The following is a 26,604-nucleotide window of genomic DNA, read 5'->3' as shown; positions in this document are numbered from 1 at the left end:
GGTAACCAGAATATGCCAATGCCAACAAGCTTAAAGTTAATGGCACCGTTCCAAACCCTCCCGTAAGTAAATCTTTAATTGTGTCAAATTTCATATAATTTATAATTTTTTTTTAACCCTTAACTATCACGTGACACATAAGCATGCACTGATAGGTTGTTGCCATAGGAATCACAAATCCTCTTACAATTTTCAGTGTTATTATCTGATTAAACCAGGGAAAGAATTCAATGACAGATCGGCTAAAATGTATTTGGTTAACATACTATAGGTTGTAATTAATGATTGGAACAGCTGGAACCCTTTACCTCGAGATTTTCACATATTATTATTATTATTATTTTTTTTTTGGAGCTAGCTGGATATTTTCAGCTACATATGTTTCTGACACAGCAAACTGCACACTTTGCAAATATTATGCTCATGTGATGCTAATGATTTCAGAAACCCAAAAAAGGCAATATACTTTAACATTCAGTAAATTTATATTTTAAAAAAAATATTTTATCCTGATAAAATATACGGTAAGCAATTCAAGCAGCAATACTGTGTGGATAGCACACTGCGAAATGTCATAGTGCCCTTTTAATATAAAGGACAAGGCTCTTAAAGCCCATTGGCTGAACCTACATAATTTTAACCACCTGTTAATCTAGACATACTCACTTTTTAACCACCTCTGCATGAGGGTAATACTCACCATCCAATAGGATTATACATGAATCACATTGTATATTTGTATTGTGAAATATGTTCATTTATGGAAAAAGAAAGAAAGAAAGAATGACAAAGGTTCTCTAGCGTTACGCATTATTTCATCAAATACTTGCTAATACTTGATAGGTAGATTTTATTATTTATTTATTTTTGCCTAGAAACGCTATAATCACATAAGCTCTAGTCTCCAGAAATAGTGGCAACTTTGTAGTGTTTAATATGCGAGCACAAATTTGGAATAGCGCCACACGAAATTTATGAAGCTTCACCGTCATTCTAAATCCCATGAGCACCCGAGAAGCCTTTAGCGCGCTGCTTAGCATTGAACCGTTTGACCCCTCAAGTGCTGAAAGGGTGACATCATTAAAACTAACAATATTAAAATACCATCTTTTGTCACATTTAAAGGCAGTTGGATATGTTTTCTTCATATTTACATATACAGAGATCTGATCTAGAAAATCAATACAATAAACCATTTTATGTTTAAAAACAGGCAGTCTTTGGTGACGCAAAGGCAAAGAGGTTGTTTTGTTTTGTTTGTTACCTCCTGCCTATTTCACTCTGTCTCATAAAGTGAATGTTGTTGGCATTATCGGAAAGTTCTAGATACGGTTCTACTGAAAGAACAAAATATCCATCATAGCCTTGTACCTTTCCTGTGCTTAAGAGCTGCTGTTTCTCACCCTCTGTCCACACTCGTATGCCTTCCTCTCCTTCCTGCAACCGCTTCTGCTCCTTAGTCCAAGCCTGAGCCACAGCTCTCTGTCTGGCTAATTCTAAGACATGATTCTTTTCTTCTTCAGTGGTGGTTCCGTAACGTACGTTAAAACACAATGTACCATGCTGAAGTTGTATGTCAGCAAACCTTCTAGTCCTTCCATTGACTGACGAAGTCATCTGCGACACAGTGACGTTTACTCCATTCTCCAGAATACGTCCCCCGCCAGTGTTACCAATGACAGCCAAGTCTTCCTCTAGAGACCCCAACTTAATGAAGTAGTGAGTGTCCCTTCCTTCTATAGTAAAATGTAGGTTTTCCAGGTAATGTGCATTGTTAAGAATAGCAGCGATGCGTCGACTGTCTTCATTGGCGACTCCAATGACATCAGCTGTCACAATCCCGTCTTTAATAGCAAATTTTATACCTTTGCCAAAAACAGATGGAACTGCTGCAAACCTGGGATATTTGACATTTCCATGGCACTTTCCCTCATTTTGTTTTGGCGCCATCGGAAGTTGATCTAAAGAAATGAAGTTTCGAAGCTGCTTCTTTAGCTCACACTGAATACCAAGGATAGTCTGAAAAAAAAAATCAAAGCATTTTAACGGAATAACAATAAGCTTAACGATATTTAAAAACTTACTGCTATTTACAAGTAGTTTTGTGGTGGAAATGATCTGACAATTGCAGTGCTGAACAGGCTGTACAGTACATTTTAGTTTTACATACATGACCCCATTGTCTTGTGCTAGAGCTAAACGTTGGATCCACTCCATCTGTTTTTATGAAAGAAATGCATGTAACTATTATAGAAGGCATTTTACCCAGACTGTTTATTAAAAATATTTCCAGTTCAGTTGGAAGCTGATTCATGAGCTGCGGGCATGTTGTGCGTTATGCGGATACACGTTTGGGCAGTCACCAAACGTACAGGACTCATCATGCTGGCATCTTCCTGCATTCAGGTTACCTTTGAGATAATTGTGTGACCCACCATGCACACTATATACATCATAGAAAATCAATGTACCAACCTTTCCAGGATCCCATTCCTGTGTTTTTGTTTGTAGTTGTTGCAACTCATATGTTGACTCAAAGTCCTTTGTTTCTGGTTTTGGAAATCCAGGGAGGACATTGTGTAACTGAAATCCGAATAGCTCCAGCCAGCTTCCAATATCTAGAAAAAGAAAAGGACTCTCACTCTCTTATCACTATTGGTGTTCTATAAATAACATTTAATGTAATGTAAAACCCTTTATTATGTTCTACAGCATAAAGTCTTAAAATAATAACATTAAAATCAAAGAAAAGTATTTACCTGTGGTATACTGTGCCACGTCTAGTGCTTTGCCAACTGGATAGTTGTTTTCAAATGAATATAAATTAAAAGGTCTGGGGCTTGTGTTTAGTTTATTCCAAATTTGGTGATTAGGGGTGGCCCATCGTCCAGCTACAACATCATAATCTCTCTGTCCAAGGTGCACAAGTTTGGTGAGGGAATCATACAGTCCTCCATAAAACCCAATGATGACCTCAAAATCTGGGTTGGTGTCTTGATAGATATCGCCATATGGAGTATATAGAATCTCCTTTATTACTTGGCCACGACTGCTGAAAACGGCCAGAGGTGTTCCTGTATTGTCACAGGCAACATAATATTCATCCCCACTGCTTAGTTCCATGGCAATTAGGTGACCCTGAAGGTCATAATAAAGTGATGTTATCTCAGAACTAGAGTGATTGTATAAATGTGTAACTCTTATTGGATTTGCCAGATCTGCATAAAAGAATTGTAGATGGGATCCTGTACTTGATTTGCTCGCAACACGTCTTCCTAAACCATCATAACGGTAATGCACATTCCAACCTGCAACCTTGTTATAAGCCTTGCTCAGAAGACCATTTGAGTTGTACTCGAATATGTCATTGCCTCTTTGTCTGAGGAATCCATCGTCATCCATTTTATACTGAATTTCTCCCAGTCTGGTAATACGATCTCCAATATCATACCTCAGTGGTGTAAGACGAGCACTGTTGCCATGGCTGAGTAGGTTAATATTTCCATTAAGGTCATAACTGTAACGCCATTGAGTCTTCTCATTCACAGACACTGTTTGAAGTTGGCCATCTGGATCATATTCGTAAGAATATCTAGTTATATTAGCATCAACTCCTACTCGTATGTCACAAATTACCATACGACCCATATTATCATACTGGATAGTCATCCAGTAAGCAATAGCCTTAAGTATTTCATACTGCACCTCAATGACTTGTCCACTTGAGCTAAATATCTTTGTGTGTTTCATCATTGTGGTTGTGATGACTTGGTTTAAATCATAATTGATGACGCTGAATTTTCCAAACTGCTCCGTCCTTCCAGAGACATCTACATACCGATACAGGTCTATAGGAAGAGGTATCTCGTTAATCATGGCTTGCATACTGGTAACTCGAAAGTTATTGTAGCTGTAGTCAAACCTGCCATTGACAAGCCCTTCTTCACTAAATCTAAAGATCTGGCGTCCAATGAGGGGACCTAATTGGGAGAAAAAATATTACATTGTTGACACAATCAAGAAACCTTTATTTTCAGATGCTTGCAACAAGGCAACAAGTACATAGAAACAGTCTATTTATTTTTTGTGTATAACACGTACCTGTCTGCCTATATCTGATAGTGCAAACAAATCCCTCATGCATTAGGTGGATTGTTTTAATGACTCCAGAGGTTTCCTCGTAAGTAAATGTGACCTGGGTGGTGTCGTAGATGATTTCAGAGAGCTTCGTTTGTTTGGTGTATTTATAAAGCACTCTCCGTCCTGTCCCAAGGTATAAAGTTTGCAAAAGCCGCCCGTCTCCAGTGAAATCTTGAATGAAAGAGCCAGCACTGTCAGGTGGGCTGTAAATGTTCCTGTAATACCCAACCGAGAGCATTGTTTGCAAACTGTGGCGCACCATGTTAGGCATTGTTACTGAAGCAAGATAGTCCGAATGATCATATTCAAAAATATAGCGCCGCTGGCTATGCAAAAGGAGGCTTATAGTCTGAAAAGTAATAAAACATGTGTAAATATTACTTTGTCAAAAAAAATCAAGTTTCAGTTTCCAAAACACTATAGAATTGGCTATAGATTTTATCATTATTTCACCCCTGAAACATGTAATAACGAATCATAACTCCTAGGCCTTGAAACTCAGGGCAGAGAAGCTAATGAAGTCATTTTATTTATGGAAGACCTCTTTTCTGAAGAATGGTCCACCAGTAATTAATATTTAATAACACAAATGAGAAATGACTCAGGAAGAAAGGACCACGGACAATTAAATTTAAATTTAAAAAAAAGTATTTTGAACCTCATTGCAAACCACAGCATATATACATTAAATGTTGTATTGATAAATGTATTTTTCATTTTAAGTGACGTGTTTATTTTAATACAACCTGATTGCCAGATAATAAAGGCAAACAATTTCCTCTTGTTTACAGGCTTTTATATGGACTTAGATACAAGGACTATTAATAAAGCAACTGTGATACCAAAGTGTCAACGTGATTTCTGTTTCACTTGAAATTCCAGGAACATTTTCGTGATAATTATTCAGAGTATGTCATGAATAAGAAGGACCCATTATTCCATAACACAATAGATATACTGAAGAAGAAATTTATTGTGTTGGCTTTTATACTTATTATGCTGCTTGTAACGTGATTGATGATTATTATTTTGTGAAATAATTGTGCGCAGTGATATCATTATGCATAAAGTGTAATAAAAAGGCCTTCTGTCTTTTGAAGACATTTATAATATATAACAGTTCCCACACATACCATTATTCACTGTAAAAATGCTATTTAGTTAAATAACAAGTCAATACACCACTTAGGCATTTTAAACCTTTATCTCTTTCAATCATAAGAAAAAAAAGTTATTATAAAATACTGAAGTCGGCAACTCCTAAACTTACTTTTTCCAAGTATGTATAGCTCCAGATTTTGCCATTGGCCCAGATTCTGGAAACCACCTTTCCATTCTGATCGTACTCTATTTTCTCTGTCCAGGTTCCTCTTTGAATGTAGGTAACAAGACCAGAAGGGGAATAAGTTATATTAACATCATGGTACTTGCTGCTTGGTGACCACTGGACAGGATGACCGGTTTTATCATAAAGGATTCTGAGAGTAAATTTCCTGTGGTCATCATAGATCTTTCCAGTTCTGGTGATGTGGTCAAAATCAATGGACAACAAGTTTCTGTTATGAGCCTAAAATGGGAACATTTACCAAAGACACACATTAAAAGACAGTTGGGGAGTTCATTGTACCTTAAAGTATAATATTCCTATTATCTTGCTAATATATTATACATTATATATAATGCTATGATACAACTAAGCATAAAGTTTAGACACAACAAAACATGTACAGCATGAAGAACTTAAATACAGTTGTGTTCACAGCTTATGTCTTCGTTATATATGTGCTGTTGATGGCGATGCATTTACCTTTTGTGTTGCCCTTGGCCCGACCTACGACAGCACCCCCAGCTGCCCATTCCTTGTCGAGTCTGTTTAATAATCATACATTGCCATGTTGTATGATTACCAAGTTCACCATCTCCAAGCTTGTACAGTTATGCTAGGAATACTCCTCTATCGAGACCATCTGCTATGTCTGTAGATCTGTGATTAATTAGGGTAAGAGGATATGGTGTAAGATTGGACACCAAGTTTAAATGGGACTCTTTGTAGCCCTTAGGAATCCCTCCCTTTGTGTTTATTAGTCTTCAGCTGAAGGTGATACCTCTTATTGGACTGATACTAAAAAAGAGGTAGAGTTAAATTTGCTTCAGAACCTTAGAGGACTCTTCTTCAGAAGTCAGAAGACATATGCCTTTATGGTACAGATGTCTCTTAAATGTCTCTTTTCAGACTTTCAGACTACAAAACTTACTGGATAACAGTTTAGTGTGGCTGCTGGCCTTAAAGTGCCAGTGCTGATTTTATTTCCTAGTTCGTTCCTGACAGCAATACCTGAGAACTTCTCTGGGTAGACTACCTGAAGCTCTCTTTCTTCTGAGGTAGTGACTTTGTGAGGGCAGGGATAGCCATGCATGAGGGTAGCCCTAATCATGTGATGAACCTGAGATGGCATTAAATGGGTTCAGATTTGGAGGAGAATTGGGTGGGGAAATGGGCTAGCTAAAGCAGAGAAATGAATCAGAAACCCATGGAGGCAGTTCTTCACCCAGAGACATTCATCAAGACCCTAAGCGAGTTCATGATAACCAGTATATAAAACATGAGATGACTGACAGTGGCACTTAATAGGTTCATTAACATTTTCACTTGTTCCTACAGCACTGTTTGTCTATAAAATTGTGTAACACAATTTTCTTAAGAAATCAGGTTATTGCTCTGTACATTTAATAAAATAAAATAACCACTGTAGTTTAGTCAGTTTAAAAAACTATTTGATTTAACACATTGAAAAATTAAAATATCTACTTGACAATAGTAATCCTATTCTATTTTAAGATAATGATTGCAGTACTCCACAAGTACAGTAGTTAAGAGAAATTAATGGACCTACTACTATTAATACATATTGTATCTAAGCATGGTTTCTTCGTTGTAATTTAAGCTTGGTTAATTAGTTTCTAGACTATTAGCAAAACATTGAAATATTTCTTATTGATTGCTCTTGAGAATTGAACTAGGAAACTATCATAGATGATTTTTTGGGTCTTGATGCATAATTCATTCAGTTCACCATAAGAATGATAAAATTTAGGAAGCACAATGACTCATGGACTTTTAGAGGTTACAACCCAACGAGGCCTGAAGAAAATGAAGTGATTTGCTCAAGGTCATCCAAAGATTTGACACTTGATGCTCACTAGTTCCAAATGCAACGATCCGGGCATAAACTTGCAGCTTGTGACAATATATTGTCCATGCCTCAGAGGGATTTCGCTTGGAAAAGATTAGGACTAAAATTGTGTACTGCACTGTGAAAATTGCCTTAACGAATGCAGTGGCAGCTGCGAAATACTTAAAAAGCCAACATTTTGGAATAACCAGGGTGGACAGATCTTTGTAATGGGTAAATTATAAGCCAATGTAAAAGCATTGTGATCTGTTGTTTGATATTCTGTGAAAAGATCGTCTCATACAAAGCAGAATGTATCGTATTCAAAGACACAGCACAGTTCCTGTCAAATATAAAATTCAACATTTTTCCCAGTAACTGAAAATTAAGTGGAAATGCTGCAAAATCCTATTTTGTAGTCGTCGTTCTGCTACTAAACAATCCATATTGATTTGTTACATATATTTACATGATGCTTGTTTGTAAAAGTTGTAAAAAAAATGACTCATTTATTCAGGCGTCTAGAGCGGCTACAATTTATGATCCAATTACACCCAGAGACTTTTAGTTTTAAGGAATTCACATCTCAACAGCTTGCGTTAATATCCAGGCACATATATGCATAAGCAGCAGATATCATTTATCATAAAATGATAGGTCTTGGGCGCAAACCACAGCAGAGAAATAAATCCATCCTTGACACTTGTTCTTTTTTATACTGCAAATAATAAGCTACATCATAAACTGTCTGATCAGTGATATTATGAGCATTGACCTCTGAAAAGATACAGAAATTGAGGATCTGTATAACGCTGAAAGTACGCTGATAAAATGCGTGATATTGAAGGAAATACTCATTGGAAATAATATCTGTACACATGCTAGCATCATGCCGCTAGGCTGATTTTGCATATATTTTGCAGTTCATAAAATAAAAAATAAAATCTAATTATTTCAGAAGCTGGAGACAAATCAATAATGTTGGCCTTTTCTTCAAAGTAAAAGGAAATCTATAACAAAATCTATTTTATGGATATGTACAATATCTTTCTTTCATTTAATAATAGCACGTAATAGAAAATAAAATGTCCTGATTTAATTTGGTTTACCCGTTAAAATCAATTCTTCAAATCAAGAAAATGTGTAAATAGCAGTGCTTAAGTGAATGCTCAAATGAAAGGAAAAAAACATATTATTATTATGGTCTCACAGTATACACAGTAGTTTAAATAGTCTCTCAAGATATCCTTTTTTTGTTCAGACGTCACCCTGACACTACAAAAGTCCACCACAAGACTTGAGGTAAGATATGAAGAGAAAGAGGAGAGATGATGAAGAGGATAGATAAAAAGAAAGTTGGGAGAAATGGGACAGTTAAAGAGAAAGTGTGTAATGGCGAGGGTGAATGTGTGTGTGTATGTATCTGTGGTGGGTGGGTTTGGGAAAGCATTCTGATTATGTAAGCGTATGCGGGGGTGCCTGCCTGGGTATGTCAGCACCCCCCCATACGCTGACATAATCAGAATGTTTTTCCAAACCCACCCACCACAGATACATACACACACATACACACAGATACATTAGCGTGTGTCTGGTATGTTGGTGTGAGTGTCTGAGTGCATAAGGAAAACTGGTCATGATAGGAATAAGGGTCTGTGTAGTGGTGACTTTGGGGGCTGTGGAAGGATAGAAATTTGCTAGATGTGGAGGGGTGACCTGGGGGCTGTGGAGGAGGGAATTTAGTTGATGGCAAAGCAGGAGGCGGAAATTAGTGTTTATGGCTAAGGATACTTAGTGTATATGTATGGGTAAAGGAGTTTGTGTGCGTATTTATGGGAATTGTTTTTAAGAAACTGGCACTGGCACCTCATTTTTTACAAAAAAAGCACTGACAATAACAGTCATTCTAAATGGATCACTGTGATTGTTATAATAGCTGTAAATCGTATTGTTAATTGTATAATTATTGTTTTGTGCAATGGTAAAATAGATGAAACCACCAATTTCTTGCAAGGTTCAACTATCATATGGTAATGAAGCAGTAAATACTGCCAGTTCATAGGCACACTTCTTGGCTTTTACGAAATGCAAGAATCGAAATTGTATGACATATTCCAAACATATGCAAATATTTAATTCCAAAAATGCCAGAAAGATTAAAAACAGAAAAGTTTTGATGCCATTGATTTATGGTCTTAGGTGTGAGTCATATTTCTTACTGAAATGTCCAGGAAAGAGAATTTATCTAAGCTGTCAGTTTAGCGCATGGTGTGTGGAATTTGAATTAATCCAACGTTTAAAATACTCACTAGCAACCAATTTTATGTTATCCGTTATTGAAAAAGTTTCCTAAATGTTGTGTCATATTATATGTGTGTCAGTCACAATTCTGGTCAATGCAATTAATGGTACAATTTATTTATTTAAAAATGAAATATAATTATAATTATAATGCTGAAAAGCATAAAAACAATAATATTTTTATATTTATATATAATTGCTGTTTGTAGGAAATTATTTTACTATTCGAGTTATATTTTGTTGACTACTTGGTGACGGCTCAGTTATGTTCAATGAAACTACTACTGACCAAGGGGGTAAAACATTATTTTGTTAATTAAGCCATAATCTTTCCTCCATTGTTCAAATAATGAATTAATAATTTCAGGTAATGCTTTACATGACAAATATTTGTTTTTTTTCAAGCGCATACATATTCATCTACCATTGAAAAGCTAAAGATATTGAAGGGGTATCATGAGGATAATGGAAGCTATGCACAAAAAAAGAATGATTCTGGTACAAATCAGGACAAGTAGTCTTTTCACCATGGCAACAAATAGAAAGGTCTAATCAACAAGGGCATTTCATTAGTTGCTATGGTGATATGTCCACTTTCATAACTTTACCCCCAAAATCAATTTCCATACACAACTCCTCTGTAGCTGATTTTTTTATCATTATTAGTCGATGATGTAAGTACACCGCACAGCTGATCTGGTAGGAAAGAGCTTAAAGAAAATGTGTTTTTGTGGTCTTACAACACACGTAGGCTCAATGAAATACTTTGAAACTGCTGGAGAATCATGTATTCCTTTACCTTTAGAGTTTTTAAGATTATGTGTGCCAATGATATCAAATAATTTGAAACAATAATCAATATAATAGATGCATTCATTATTAATTAATATGTTTTACTTTTACTCCAATGCTCTCTCTGTGTTATCACATATCAATTAACATTCAGAGGAGGGCTGATTAGGATTGCAAACTCCAAAAAATAGTATTAAAATGAACATACACGGTGAATGTTGGATGAAAATGTTATTCGGAGCCACTTGGCCTGCCACACATGTGGGTCCAGGGCAATCGCCTCCTTGGCTGCTCTGATTTAAAGTGTGTTTTACTTACAGTTCCACGTACAGCCACATGGGCTACATGGGCTTTAGGCAGCATTTAAGTTCTTACTGTATCCTATCCAGGTTCGGCCCCAGACATAATGCCGCCTGGGGCAAAGTTTAAAATAACGCCCCCCCCCATTATCTACCCTTCCTCTCCCTCCCTCCCTATTATCTACCCTTCCGCTCCCTCCCTAATATCTACCCTTACTCTTGTCCAATGTTGTTCTTGCCATTGTTAGCCAAATGTCTTGGGACATTCTTTTGTCACGTCTGAAATTTTTTTTTTTCTATACCATAATTTTATATGCTGTACATACATTTAAACTTCATATTTGTAATTCCTTCTGAACGTATACTATGATTACACAGATAGATATTTACATTTTTTTTTAAATGACATAAATGCATTTAAATCACATGCTCATAAGACAAACAAAACATTACCCTCAAACGCCTCTCAAATGCAGACATGTTGCCTTTGTTTTGCTCCTTTCTTTGTCGCCATTCAATAAGGTTTGGGCTGTGCTCTCCTGGTAGTGAGATATTACATTTCCCAAGTGTTGGGCTGACCACTCCTGCCAGGATGTGAGGTTCTGCATTGAGAGTTATTTCCATGCCACTCGCAAACGTGACTCGTAATGATCCATCAGGATTGACTCGATATGTATTTAGAGTATTTTCTAAGGAAGATAATAGATTCTTTGCTATTATTAGAATTAAACCTTTTAATCGCGCATTCACACGCAAACATAATTTATTCAACACCAATTCAAATGTATTTATGCATTTTTTGTTCATGTTTTCTTTGAGAATTAGTCTGATCTACTATTAAAGGTGACGGTTGTTCATTGTTCACAGCTGATCTGATATCCCTGTCTTAGATGCTTTCAGTATGATTGTATTCTTAACCAAGTACATGACACCTGCTTTGTGTCAATTAATCCTTGCCTATTTATATGTGGTTCTATGTGTCACAAGGTTACTTTCTTAAGTATTCTAACACACACTGACATGTTGTATGGTAATAATGGGAAATTAAAAGGTCGTCGGTTAAAGTGGTGTGTAATAGCCAATTTCTCATTTGCGTTGAAATAAAAAAAAACAATGAATTCAGAATGACAGGCGAAATTGTAATAGGAATACATGTCAATGTACGCTAGCTTCACCAATCAGAAATAAAAGCCATAATGACATGCATACATAAATACAATTGTAATTTCTGACTCCGGCATAGAAAGCCTTGGGTAAGATGATCTTTCGTTATTCTTTCTTGCCCTATTTTTCACTCTCTCATGGTTAATACAGTGTTCCTTAATTAATGGTGCTGTCTCATTTCGGCAAAACTCTAGTATAGAAGAGTTGATCATAAATTAAACAACGCAGAAACCTTTTGTACGGCAGCAACCTATCAGTGCCTGCTTTTCAGCGGCATGACAGTTACGGATTCCTAGCACAATAGATGAAAGAGGCAAACTTTTATTTGACAAATATTTCTAGGAAACCTTTCGATATTCCTAAACACAAGAAATGATGTATCTAATGCTGGTTACAAAATGATAAAACCCATCAGAGATGGTGGAGCAGCTCCTTTAATCATCACCTCGTCTGCTGAAGATGCTGATCACATTATCATTGATGGATTATGAAATGCAAGGCCTTTTCCATCTCTAGCTAATAGGGACTCGTTTATTTGTGCCTCTTCATTTTAGATGGGGTTCCCACTGATGATTAAATGGACTATTGTAAGCCAGGGTTTCCTAATTTTGAGTTCTCTTTTTTTGTCCATTCAGGTTTGTGACAGTATTGGGGCTCTGGGAATGTTAAGAACTTAAGGTTCTTCCACTTACTCCAATAATCTGCTGTACAGGATATATCAGTCAGTTCTAACCTTGTAGTAACCTTTCATGTATTTAGCATTGTATGAATGCATTCTTATTGTTTACACATATTATAATTCTGATCAAGATGTTAACCAAGTAACAATAAATTAGTGTCCCATTTAGAAAATACTTATATTACCTTGTTTTAATGCATATACGGTGCTAGTTGCAGATATGTTGGTTGTGGTCACAACGTTTTCTCTGTTCGAAGTGTCTAATTTGACCCGAGCATATTTTTCCATGTCACTGTGAAAACTGCTTACTTCTCCAGTTGGGAATGTTGCGTTTGTTAAATGTCCTTCAAGGTCATATCTTAAAATAGCAAGGACAAAAAAAAAAATGACATTAGATTTCACAAAGTGTCCCATAGTATTATGTTGCACGTGCTTAGAGAGACCCAAAGCTCACACGGTACCCACACATTGCAGAGCGATAACATTGAAATACATTAATTGAATGGAAACAGGTTAATTTAGTTTGGTTAGATATGCTTGACTGTAAGAGGTCAAAAAGTTTATATTCATTTTTAGAAGTGTACAACTTTCTGATAAGTCTTCAATATTCACCATATTACTGGCTGTTCTTTTATTCTTAGGTTCTGTTTAAAACCCATTCCCTCCCCTAAAACATTTTTATAATGCCACTATCTCATTACATTTAATTTATTTTTGCCAAATCTATCATTCTTTTTTTATTACTTTCTGTTTTTCTTTGCTCTTTTAGAATATTTCCATTTAATTAAATGCTTATACAAATCATTGTGTTAATATATCCAATGTATAAGTTCAAGGGAAAATTTATTAAATGTTTTATTATGGAGAAAGGGAATTCAAAACCTGTAATTTCCTTTAATGTTTATCTTCCACATGTTTGCTGCTATAATCATTTGGGAAGTTTATTAAAATGGTTTAAATTACAATTCACATTTTTTAGTGTAACTACATTTTAACAAGCTACAATAACAAAGGATGTATTTAATCCCAGTAAGAAGCACCAGCCAAATGTGTTTTAATTTTTAGAATAACAAAATCCTGTTAAAAGTATCATATTATGATTATACAAATTGTGGCATTTTGAGTGATTACCACTAGAGGGCACTGTTTTACTGTAAATTACAACGAGCTCTACGTGGTCTTTTTATCGTTTCAAGCGTGAAGTTCTAAGATCTTGAAACCTCCATGTGGTATTTTTCTGCAGCTGAAGGAGGTGGTTTTCTTTTGCTCCTCTTTTGCACGTGTTTGCCCACTTTCTAAAGAAGTGAATGTTGTAATTTCAGGGAAGCAATGAAGTTTGTTTTCCTAGTGTACCAAAAAACTACAAGCATTGTTAAAATATCCCAATTTCTACAGAGGTAAACATTTACATGTTTATTAATAAACATTAAATCACATATGAGACACTTAATTAGTTATTGTTTTAAAGTCATTACTAAATATTTACTTGATGTGGCCCTGTTCATACCTGACCACCATAAGATCTCTTAAATAACCAGCAAGAAATGTACAGTTTTTTTCCTATATATATATATTCCAAGGAAAGTCCACGAGGTGGACTGAAACGTTGACATCTTGGCATCTTGCAAATAAAAATTAAGCATTATTGGCTTCACTACTTTTAGATTATTGTTACTTTGCTATTAGCCAAGCACCGGGCACCATGTTTTTTGAACTAAGAATCGAGTATTTGTCACCTTATTTATGTTTAGGTAGGAGTGCAGGGCTATTTGTTATATATATATATATATATATATATTTATATATATAGCAGAACACACCCGCTCCCCTGATTGGAGGAACGAAGGCTGTCACCGTCGTTCTTCCCTTTTGTGGAAGTTCACTGGAGGGCCAGGTTCACGGAGAAGCATACAAAGAAAGAAGATATGAGGAGAAGCGTACAAAGTAAGAAGACAGAAGAACAAGGAGAGGCACTAGAAGAAGCGGAGCTGCTGGAAAGAAGACAGGGATACAGAAGCAGTCAGTGGAGATAGTTGGAAGACATTAAGAGAGAGCTTGAGAAAGCATGAGTGAGAGTGTGAGAGATCGTGAGCATGACAAATTTTGTTTCTGAAGGGAGAAAGCCCTCAGAGTTTTGTCAAAACCAAAAGGGCAGTCAAATTAATTTTGTTTTTAGAAAATAAATGGAACAAATTTGTCCAAATCGTTTTTGGTCCAGTTGCACAAATCTAATTTGTATGTTTTGAAATAAACATTCACAAATCCAGCCGTCAGACAGAACACACTCAAAGACAGGATGTAGAGGGCTTAGGTGATAAAACTATCTTTATTGTTATAAGCAAATCATATTTTACTTAAATATAATACTGCATTCTGGTATTCTGGGGACATTTTTGAAACTATGACCTTTGGGGCATACGTTGCCTAATAAATTAGGACAGCATTCCCCTAGGTCTTCCTCCGTTCTAAGCCATCTGACCTTCTCTTTTAGTATGAAAACATATTGCTAGCTTAAACTGCTCTTACTGCCAGGAGGACTCTGACGCACATTTGGCTACACGTGGACCCCCTGCCAACCTCCTTGACTTTGTCAATATGGTCAAACTAACTGCCTTATTCAAAAAAATGTCAGCATCTCTCCATGAATTGTGGACCCTATGGCTGTATCCTCAAGATACTATTTTTGCCTTCTTCTTTTTAACCTATTTCCCCAACTTCCGGTAATGTTATCTTTTTGTGAAATGTTTTCTGCAATTTCCTACATTAAAGAAAATGTACTAAATAAAATATTAAAAATACCATTTTATGTTTCAAGTTAAAGGAAATATCATTAAATATTTTTGAGTGGACTGGCATTTATTCCTGACAGCTTATTTTGTATTTGGCATTATAAGATTACGTTGTCAAATACGTGAACATACTGTATATATATATAAGAGGTTTGAGTGCTGCTGGATATTTCTTTTAATAGTGTTTTAGGAGATTTGTACTTGTTTGTATTTTTTTCAATCAATTACACGGAGTGTATGTGTTATGACACTTGAATGACTGGTGGCACACCTTGTGTAGGGTGCTAATTTAGTTTTTACAATGCTTTTCGCCTAGAGAAATCACAACATGTTTTCCATTTCCCGCTGCATAGGGCTATACTCAAGGATTCACATGACAATTTGGTTCACTTATAGAGCTATATATAAATGCATACAGAAATGCTATATATAAATGCATACAGAAATGTGCAATAAAATGAGGTTTGGATTATGCAGGAAAATAGCTAATGGACTTTTGTTCGCTACAGAAAAGAAGTTGCAGCAAGGAACAAAATTCCAATTTAGAGTATGAAAAACATGATTATAATCATATACATAGAATTGATATACCGTATTGGCCCGAATATAGGCCGCACTTTTTCTCCCCACTTTAAGTCTTTAAAGTGGGGGTGTGGCTTATATTCGGGGTCTAGCGCCCGACGCCCGGGACATGCAGTTCCGGGCGCCGGGCAGGCAGCAGGGTTAGGATACAGATCCTCCGCAGCGGTGCAGGGGACCCGTATCCTACTCTCTGATACGCTCAGACAGCCTCCCCTGCCAGCACTTTCAATGGGGGGAGTGCCGGCACGGGAGATTGTCTAAGCGCATCGCGCAGACGTTCACCGGCTGCAGCGATGCGCGTAAACAACCTCCGCTGCCGACTTACCACAGCAGATTCCCGGGTGTCTTGCGGGGCCGGCGGGGGACATCTACGCAATATGCGTATACAACTTCCGGTGCCGGCACATCCACTGAGGGCCGGCACCGGAAGTTGTATTGCATAGATGTCCCCCGCCGGCCCCGAAAGACACCCGGGAGTCTGCTCTGGTAAGTCGGGGGGGGGGCAGTGGCAACATATCTCGGGGGGGAGGACAGAGTGGCAGCATATCTGGGGGGACAGAGTGGCAGCATATCTATTAAAAAAACTTTTTCTTTCAAAAAGCACCAAACTTTTAGGGTGCGGCCTATATTCGGGTGCGGCCTATATCCGAGCCAATACGGTATATATATAAATTTCAAGAACTGGGATTCCAAATAAAAGAAAGGGAAAGTATCACAAGAGGTGTACCATAATTTTATACACCTTAGGAGCTGTCTTATTGTTGAATGTTATCTTGGTGGAATATAGGAATAACAGAAACAAGTCTTGTGATATGTGCAATAATACAGAAAGCAATGAAGGTGGCATATGAGAGTACTGTAGCTTCTTCTATGATATAGTTGAAAGAGGAGGTGGGTAATGTAGTTCTAAAACATTGAACACACTTTACGGCAGAAATTAAAAATAACAACCTGAAGTACCTTTTATATGCTCAGGCTGCCAATCAATAAGTTCCAACATCCTGGAAATATAAATGTCTGCACACATGTCCCCAGGTACAGGGAAAGATGAAAGCAAATGCATGAGCGATTTCACTTAAGGCTTCTCGATTATTATAGTGGTCCCTTACACAAGAATTACCACTACGCCAGTATTATGCTGGAAATGATGTTTGCATGTGGTTCTTAGGGACTGGAATGTGTGAACGATATCTTCTAATTCTTCACTGACCCTAACACCATTAATAATGGATGGTTCACTTTCTGCTTTATTTATATAAAAGCTTGTATTGCTAAATTTATGCTAAAAAATATGAGAAGCAATACGTCTAAGAAGCATTAGAAGGTTTCCACTATATCACACCATGGATGGATTACTAGCACTTTATCACATTTTATTGATTATAAACCTCCTAGGTAAAAACAGTACTAAGTATTTCAACTCTACATTGATGTGCTATTGTCAGTTTCTCACATAATGTGAGTACTCAAGCAGAGAAAAGGTTTTTGCAAATAAGGTTACGGAGTTGTGTTGGCTAATTACTGTGCCGATGCAAACGTATTTCATGTATTTTTAATGTCAGCTTCAACCATTTGAGAACTTGAACATATAATCCTTAGAGCAGTGCTCGTTTCTGTATGCTTTATGTGGAGAATAACCCTAAAACTGTAAAACCATGAATATAGTATATTATTATATTATTCATGTTTAACATTACTATAGGTATGCATAAAGAACCCTTATTTCACACAATTATAATCAATCCTTGAAAACAAAAGCAATACACATTTAATATATAAATAATTGTGATTGTTATATTAAGTTTTTGCATACCTATTTAATACATTATCGGGTCATTACCACCTTAAAAAAAACTATGTCCTTCAAATACAACCCAGGATTCGGTAGTTGCTAAAATAGAAAATAGGTCAATGTAAAGTGACCCTTCCGAAAACTGTCCTTGCTTTAGACAGAATATTGGCTGTGGAGAAATCTATGGAAAGCAAACTTTTTTTGCTGAACACAAAACTCACACCATCAAAACTAGCCACGGACATAGATTCTGTAAATGCAATACACTCTACTTACTCATAAACAGTAGTCCAGCCATTCTCGTTACTCTTTGTTGCCAGAAGTCCCGTGTTTCCATGGTAGGTCATTAGAGCAAGGTTGTAGCCTTGAGCAGAAATTCTTTTCAAAACCCCATTGCTGCTGATAGTGAGCCAATAGACCTGACCTCCTGGTACCACCAGCCATAGAGGCATTCCTCCAGCATCTCTGCGGACGTGCACAGAATTACCATTACTGCTGGTGATGGAAGTGATATCGCCATCACTATTATAGGTGAAATTGTAAACGTAGTCCCTAGTTATCAGATTGAGTGTATTGAGGTGGGTCCCATTTGTGCTGAACTGATATAATTCTTGATCTGCTGGTGAAGCAACTTCATAAATATTCATAGAATTCAGGTGAGGTTTGTTTCTGCTAACTGCACGGACTCGTATGTTTCCAAGATCTGCTATGTACAGTGTACCATCTGGAGACACAGCTAACGACGAAGGTGCTTTTAGCCTAGCGTCCTTTGCAAACCCACCATCACCTAAATGGAAAAAATAAAATTATTATTCGTCTGCAATTTGTATTTACTCCTCAACAACAAAGAAGGAAATATTGTAAAACATGAAAGAGTAATTTAATATTGAAAATCCATTTTTAGGCATTATTGCAAATACTGTAATTTTAAACCAGTACCTATAAAGATTATCAGTAAGATACAATTATCTCAGCGATGCCAACTTTTGAAGATTCAAAGCCCTGCTGGCTTTCAAATTATTCTCTTTATTTCTGATGATACATCCAGTACCAAGACTGCTGTAGGATTTTTTTCAGTAAGGCAATAACGTCAAGGCATTAATTCCGCTTACAATAAAAATGTATTTGTCACTATTATTCAAATGGACTGGAAATGTTATTAACTTCACTAACTGCAGAAAACCTTGCAAAATCGGTATGTTTGATCATCAGTTACAATAAGTGCATGTTACTGCTCTGTTGAATGATCTGTTAGGCGTATGAGTGGTTTTCTATTTCCATAGTTTTAGGATTTATTATAAAATCAATATTTTGTACTGTCAAGGACATTGCCCGTTGGTACACGGGAGGTCAGGTCATCATGGATAGAGGTTCAGTCCAGACCCTGCAGGGATCTCTGATGAGCCCCTACCCCTGCTGACTCATCACATTAGCAGTGATCAGCAATGGAGGGCTGTAGAGGCGTAACTCTGTGATCAGCAGCTGTAAGGATGTAAGTGAGCAGAGGGATAAACAAAAATAAAATTACATCATGAGGGGTGAGAACAAAATAGACCACTTAAGAGGATTTCCAGTCAAAAAAGTTTAAAAATAGAAAAATGAATTAGAAAAAAACTTCCCCCAGCAATGACTTAAACATTTAGCTTTGTGTTTTTTGCTGAGCAGTATCTGTGTGAGGAGTCATATAAATTAACTGCCTACTTATGATTTTGGATAGTCAAATAGTTATGTTTTATGGAATATCATGATTGGTAAATTAACCACTCATGGCATTAAAAAGTCATATAAAATCTATAAACCTAACACTTCTGAGCCTCCTATAAGTGGAGAAGCATGTTAGGAGTTATTGTTTAGCCAAGGAGCTGGATACTCCACAATTTCGTATTAGTCAAAGGTTTTTACAGAAATAATAAAATCGGGTAATGGTGCTGACCTGAAAAGCAATCACAGTTTGGATCGATTTTGCAGTCACAGTCGGATGGGGCCCCAACTAAAGTGGACATCTCTCCATTTGTGGTGACTTGCTGTATCCTGTTGATCTTCCTTTCATCTGTTTCAGCGATAAACAGGACTCCACTGTGTGATACAGAGATGGCTCTGGCCGATTCCAAAGTGGAATGGATTGCTACTTTGCTGACAAGGAAGTAGTCAATACCTGGAACCTGGCAATGTATGGGCCGGCCAGCAATTATTCGAACTTGATTATTATCAGAAATCTGCAGCACGATGTTATTATCCAAAACATACAATGAATTATCCATGGGGTTGACTGCAAGGTCTGTTGGCCATTCTAGTCGCACCTGCCATAAGACAAAATTTTTTATTGTGAGACTGCCAGCATTGGTGAACAAATACTATAGTATACATGGGGGAGCAAATGTCTGTGCCTCCGTTGGCACACATCTTATGTCATAACATCTTATGTCATAACTTAATCATGCTGTGTCTGGACTAAACGTGTAAGTTTAAAAACATGATATCTCACCATTCGACAAAACTTGTTTTTAATAAAAGAAGAGCTGGTTTAGAGAGATCCACAAATGAATTGACTAGCTTGAAGTAAAATGTTTTCTTATGTTATCAATAACCTTTATTAATTGCTCATATGCATACATACAAGTACAATTATTCTTTTCTAATTACTTATCATACAAGTGTGTATTTCTGTGAGTTGGCAGCTAAACAGTCATATTTATATATAAAATTTAGAGTACAATATTGCAAGCTTCATTGAATATCCAGTTTAATTTTCATAAGTATGTGTGAATATTTACTCTTTCCATAATTCCATTTGACCCAACAATTGTAGCCCGAACTCCTGCAAACACACATATTTCATTCTGTTTGCTTAACACAAGTGAACAGAACAGCTAACTGTTGTACAGGATGAATAAGCTATAAATTAGAATGATGTCACGCAAAAACTAATTTTGCCTGATGAATTTAACTCTTTATGGACTAGTAACCTATTGTTAAAAAGTTAACATGATTAAAGAGTTGTGAATGAAAATTTGAATGCTGCATTTGGTAACAAAAGTCTTAAATTAAGCGGAACAGCACTTGTAAACTGCATTTTAGCAGGAGCTTAATTTTCCTGCAATCCGTGGTGGTGCATAGCTATACTGCCCCTTAGTACTGAAATAGGGCAGGACTCTAAAAGAAAATAACCCCCCACAGGGTTACCATCAGTATTGTCTGCCCTATCTCAGGTATGGAGGACTCTTCCCTTGTTCGTTTATCCTGACCATTCAAATATCTTACTCATCAGCTACCAAGATTTCACCCACGGGTGTCAAGACCCATTCTGCTTGTGCTGTGACGACATCCTGGGCGGAAATATGCATGATATCACCAGAGCAAATCTGAAGGATGGCCGTGTGGGGAAGCCTTCATATTTTTGCTCCCCATTACTACATTCAATAATTCTTTGAAATTGATGCGATCGTTGGTAGAAAAGTCCTGAAAGCAGCTATTATTTTTTATCTTTAGTATATATCGCTCTATGTGTCACCATGGATTGCAGGGAAACAATTAGTTCTGCTTACAGAGAACTCCTTTTCCTGGCTGATCACTGATTCATTCCCTCCCTTCATTGCATTTTTTTTGCTGTTTTTCTGTTTAATAAACTACTTTGTTGGCAAGTAACTATTTCTATCTGAGTGGTCTTTCTTAATCACTAAAGTAACCCTGAAGAGTCCTGACCTATTTCAGTTATTTATGGAGAAGGGGTCTCAGCAAGGAAAAGGAGTTCTCTGTAAGTAGAACTAATTGTTTCCAAAAAGAATGTAAAGACATTGAGTTATATAAAAAAGTAAAGGCAAACATGGCTACCAAAGCATAATAAGAGATTCAGAGATGGACGACGTAATATTGTAAGATCTCGTTCGAGATCCAAGATGGCCACCACAACATCACAAGACCATCTCCTGGATCCCAGATTACCAAAGCTTCATGAAAACAGATTTTAATTTTCAATCCTCTTGGGGATTATAACTATTTGTAAATTACATTTCTCTAATATACCGCCTGGTCAAAGCCACAAAGGGCAAAACGCATAGCAGAATTGGAGCTGTGCAATATTTTACATATATTCTACGTATATTTGTTAAGGATCTTGCTTTCTACATCCTTTTGATTCAATTGGAAGGGATTTATTTCAGGTGGAGTTTGGAAAAAAAAGCTCCCTAAAGACACTTACTGCTGATACCTGACATTTCTATCCTTGAGATACAGTACTACTACAATCATCTGTGAATATGTGTGAGTGAACAATAAGGCACCATTAAAACCTTTGAGCTGAGACAATATTACACTATTTTCTATTTGTGTTTTTTTATTACATATCGCATCTTTCGTATCAAGAAAAAATGTAAAGGTGAGTGAATTCAACCCTTTTTTGATTTGGCACTGAAGCGTAATTTTTTTACATTTTCTTTATTAATTAGTTCATGTTATGCATTTTAAATGCCCCTTTCACGTCCGTCCCCATAGTCTTAGTATTGACAGTGGATTGTTACTGTGAACGAGCCAGATGGTACTGTAACATCTTGGAACCTTGTACTTGAAGTTGGTTTTTAAAACAAGAGCTAGAATAAGAAATGACAATCTGACACATAAATATAATAATCTTGTTTCTTTTGTATGCCTGCCTTGTACACGCAGATGAATATAATCCAATATTATCTAAAATGTGTTATCCAGAATAAGAATAGAACATTTTGTCTGTTTTCTTTTTCATGAAATGAAGCTGCCCTCTGGCACTTCTTGACGAATAACAGTCTGTTGTGCACTGTCCAAACTCATATTACAATTTAGAGGAGTCCACTCCAATTCTCAGCTTCTTAGTTTGATTGCTCTTTGTTTCTATTAAAAAGATAAGAGCCCTTACATAGACGAAGCAGAATTAAACTGCATTTTCTACATTTTAATCTAAAGTAGCTATTCACTTCTTATTGTTTGTTTTTCTTTTAAATGGCTTTCAGTGTATTTTTTTTGGTTCCAGTCCTTGAATTTCCAAAAATATGCAATGAGAATTTACGAATGCATGGGCACTATCATTTTTTTATTCTATTTATTTTTTATTTTATTATTCAAATAAAACGTGACTTATGTCATCTGTTCTTTCATACTCCTATATGGTAATATATCAAAGGTATATCAAATACTATTACTAAAATATATTATTATTTTTACAACATTGTAATGTGCAACTCATCCCTTGTGGCAACCGGTACCACATTTTCCCTTAAATCGATCCAATACATTGTATTGATGCATATCAGGGCCTTATCTCTGGCCTCATCCATTAAGTGGAATCCAAGTTGGTTCCTGTCTCATTCCCTGGTGCACCTTAAATGTCTTTGTATTTCAACGTTTAGCCCCCATTTCAAAGCTGCAATGTGCGAGGCATTTGGGCAGGGCCGGCCCTACAATGGAGCCGACTGGGGCAATTGCCCCAGGTGGCACTTTAGAAGTGCCGCCCCAAGCATTTTTTTTGGTTGTTTGTTTTGAAGCGGAGGAGAGAGAGAGGGGCGCCGAGTAGTTTTCGCTTACGCGCTCGGCACCCCCCTCTCTCTCCTCTGCGGCGAGTCTCCCTGTTCAGTCTCGGTGCCGGCTTGTAATGATGAGCGCCGGAAGTGGCATCAATTTCCGGCGCTCAGCATTACAAACCGGCACCGTGGCAGAGCAGGGAGACTCGCCGGCAGGACTCTTTAAAGGTAAGTACCGGGGGGGGGGAATAATGGCGTCAGTGAAGTTTAAAATGCCGACATTTTAAACTTCGGCCCAGGCGGCGTTAGGTCTTCGGCCGGCCCTGCATTTGGGCATGTTTATGGTGTGACAAATTCCTGACAATTACTATACCTGGTGGCTCAAAGAAACGCAAGGGCTGAAGACCTGCACTCTCAGGTTTCTGCTGTGACAATGCAAAGACAGATTTAAAAATGATAATATTGAAATTGTGAAGTGTTTTACTTATTTTCTTTCTATGCAAGAAAATAAAAACACGAACACATTGTATTGTACATTATATAAAAATAATTGTATAATAAAATAAAATAAAATTGTATAATATAAAAATAAGACTTGCGCATTCGTCTTCGGGCGAACATGAAAACGAACACGAAGAGTGCATTTTCGTTGTTCGTCTTGAAGAATAGTGGCGGTAAAACGTACACGAAGATGAAGACACACAACACGAAGAATCTTTGTGTTCGTCTTCGTCTACGTATCTCCCTGGTCCCTTCCCCATCTAGCCTACTTTATCTACGCAGCATCGGAGGGGTTGATGGAAGCAGAAATCCGTAGGTTCGCCGTCAGGGGTTAAGGGGCCATGCGAACGACTCTATTGGTCACCTGCAGGGTGCTCCTCACGAAGAGTGCACATGAATATTCGCCCGAACCGAACACAGGAACGGGCGAATATTCGCGGAATACAAAGATTTTTTCCCCCACGAAGACGAACGCGAAGAGTTGGCCGGCGCCCAAGTCTAATAAAAATTATGTTTTAGGAAATCTAGAATGTCTTGAAACAGCCCAGGCTTATGAGTCTTATTTGATCTACCTACAATTTCGCATTTCTAGAAAGAACCTTTTGGGGTCCAATTTTAGTGCCTTGTCTTCAGAGCACACAGCTTGCGCTTTCTTCTGTAAAACAACACTACGAGGAGGCTGAGATCATCTCCAACCAGGCTTTTTTTCTCCATTAAAAAACAAACCCTTGCTGTTGTCCGTGTCAGGCTTTGCTTTTTGTTTTACATCCCCTTCAATTCTTTACAGCTGCCGTCCTTAAGGAATGTTTTGATGCAGAGCGTGCTTTCATAGCTCACTACAAACATGAGGACCATTTTCTCAGATGAAAGGTAAATCGACAGCTCAATGTCTCTAGAAGACCATGGAATGTACAGAGCATATTCGTCAAAGAAGGAGAAATTGCTGGGGGTTTCTTTAGTTACAAAAACAAGATTTTTGAAAACTATTGTACATCATGGCTCCAACAGGCACAGAGGAGGATGTCAAATAATATATCTTGAATCAGGGTTAACTCACGAAAAACAAATGCATGCACGTATAGCTTTTATAATGCTTTTACCTTACCCCTGGGGCAACCGTGTAAAAAAAACCAAGCAAAGGATATTTCCCAATGTGCTAAAAGTGTTTTTATACAATTTCTAGTTGTATTAATATTTTACGCTGAGGCTACACTCTAAATCTCTTTTACAGAGATGGATTAAAGGGGAATTATCAGTTACCCTTGTTATGTCTGCTGTGCTGTATGTGGGAGCTGTCATCCTATTCCCACATCAGATTTTATATTGTGACCTTAATTGTCACAGTAGCTTTATAGAGGAACTGCATGGTTGTAAACAGTCTCTATTACTAGTGTTACATACTGCTACGATAAAGAAGGAATGGTACAAGAAACACGGTATAACTATCTACTTGGGCGTTTTGTAGAATTCCAATGCAATCTAACAGTCTAGTGGTTGTGTGAAATGGATAAAATATAAAGTTACAGTAAAAAATCTGTATAAAACAAAATATAAATAAAATTATTGTTATGGTTTTCAGCTTTGCATTCAAGTAAATATCAAATTTAGTTAATAGCGTCGCGGGCAAAGCAACAAATTAGGGATCCCAATTCCTGAATTTGTGTTCATTCACACCATAGGATTTATAGGGGTATAATACAGCACCTTCTAGTTAGTTTGTTGCCTATGCCACTTTTTGTCTCATATAAAATACAGCTGTGTATTAAAATAATAATATAATAAAATAATATTTAAATAAAAAAATAAAAAAGCAATTTACAACCCTTAAACACACAGGCATCTACTTACATATATGAAATGAAGACTATTTCACAAAAAAGTGGAAATGAATATATTCAAAAAACAGAAGCTAAAGTTAGAGAAAGTAAGTTGGGAACACTCACGTTTTTGGGATACATTTTGCTTTCTAGAATTGTTTTCCATTCCACTTGTTTTAAAACAAGAATAATGAGTACAGAATGACTAGCCTTTGTTGACTTTTCAACTCACAAGGAAACAGTTTATCAGCAGGAGTTGGTTCCTTATTATTAAAAACCATAAGGTCCTTTGGAGTATGCAGCTAATTAGTCTGTAAATGCTATCGCTGTTGCAAGCAGACCATATTGCACAAGATGATAAAGACTGTTTTCCTATTTGTGGATCACATATCCTAGGTTTTATGTTCCATGCCCAACAATTTAACCAGATCATGAAAACGCCTGGCAAAGGAAAGTGGTTTGCAATTTAAACTATAGGGCTGCAACCAACGATAATTTTCATAATCGGTTAGTTGGCTGATTATTTTTTTGATTAATCGATTAATCAGCTAAAAAAATAAATGTCAATTTTTTATTTAATTTATAATAATTTAATAAACAAACAGGATGTTAAAAACAAACAGATTAAAAAAATGGATAAAATGCATTTCTTGTTTTTATTTCCCAACCTACCCCCCCAGTTATGCACATTTGAGCCCAGGCTTGGCACACTGCCTCCCAGATATGCCACATACCCCCAGATATCCCACATACCCACAGATATGCCACTCTGCCCTCCCCACATATGCCTTATATACCCTATATGCGTTCACAGCACACATTCACAATACTTTTATAAATAAATACAGGATTATTTACTGCTAACTAATTAAATTAACTCTCAGCCCTCAGCAGTAAATTGACCCTAAAGACCCCATTAACCATAACTGCCCCTAAATTAACCCTAAAGACCCCACTAACCATAACTTCCCCTAAATTAACCCTAAAGACCCCATTAACCATAACTGCCCATAAATTAACCCTGAAGACCCCATTAACCATAACTTCCCCTAACTTAACCCAAATGACCCCATCAACCATAACCGC

At 36.9% G+C, this 26,604-nt stretch overlaps 1 protein-coding gene across 1 annotated transcript in view; it reads right to left on the bottom strand.

The window, feature by feature from the left end:
* Positions 1-735: 735 nt before the first annotated feature.
* TENM1 (teneurin transmembrane protein 1) overlaps positions 736-26,604 on the bottom strand; it is a 243,912-nt gene continuing 218,043 nt past the window's right edge. The window contains exons 26-34 of the mRNA XM_053473912.1: positions 19,645-20,011; positions 17,988-18,498; positions 12,734-12,906; positions 11,159-11,394; positions 5,411-5,707; positions 4,102-4,489; positions 2,760-3,980; positions 2,476-2,618; positions 736-2,019 (exon numbers count right to left, since the gene is read on the bottom strand). Coding sequence (XP_053329887.1) covers positions 1,261-2,019; positions 2,476-2,618; positions 2,760-3,980; positions 4,102-4,489; positions 5,411-5,707; positions 11,159-11,394; positions 12,734-12,906; positions 17,988-18,498; positions 19,645-20,011 — 4,095 coding nt within the window. The 3' untranslated portion in view covers positions 736-1,260. The remainder of the gene's footprint in view (positions 2,020-2,475; positions 2,619-2,759; positions 3,981-4,101; positions 4,490-5,410; positions 5,708-11,158; positions 11,395-12,733; positions 12,907-17,987; positions 18,499-19,644; positions 20,012-26,604) is intronic.

The sequence above is a fragment of the Spea bombifrons genome, chromosome 8, assembly GCF_027358695.1.
Source record: "Spea bombifrons isolate aSpeBom1 chromosome 8, aSpeBom1.2.pri, whole genome shotgun sequence".
NCBI classification, from domain to species: domain Eukaryota; kingdom Metazoa; phylum Chordata; class Amphibia; order Anura; family Pelobatidae; genus Spea; species Spea bombifrons.
The sequence above is the reverse complement of the archived record's forward strand: the minus strand, read 5'-3'. Positions and strand labels throughout refer to the sequence as shown.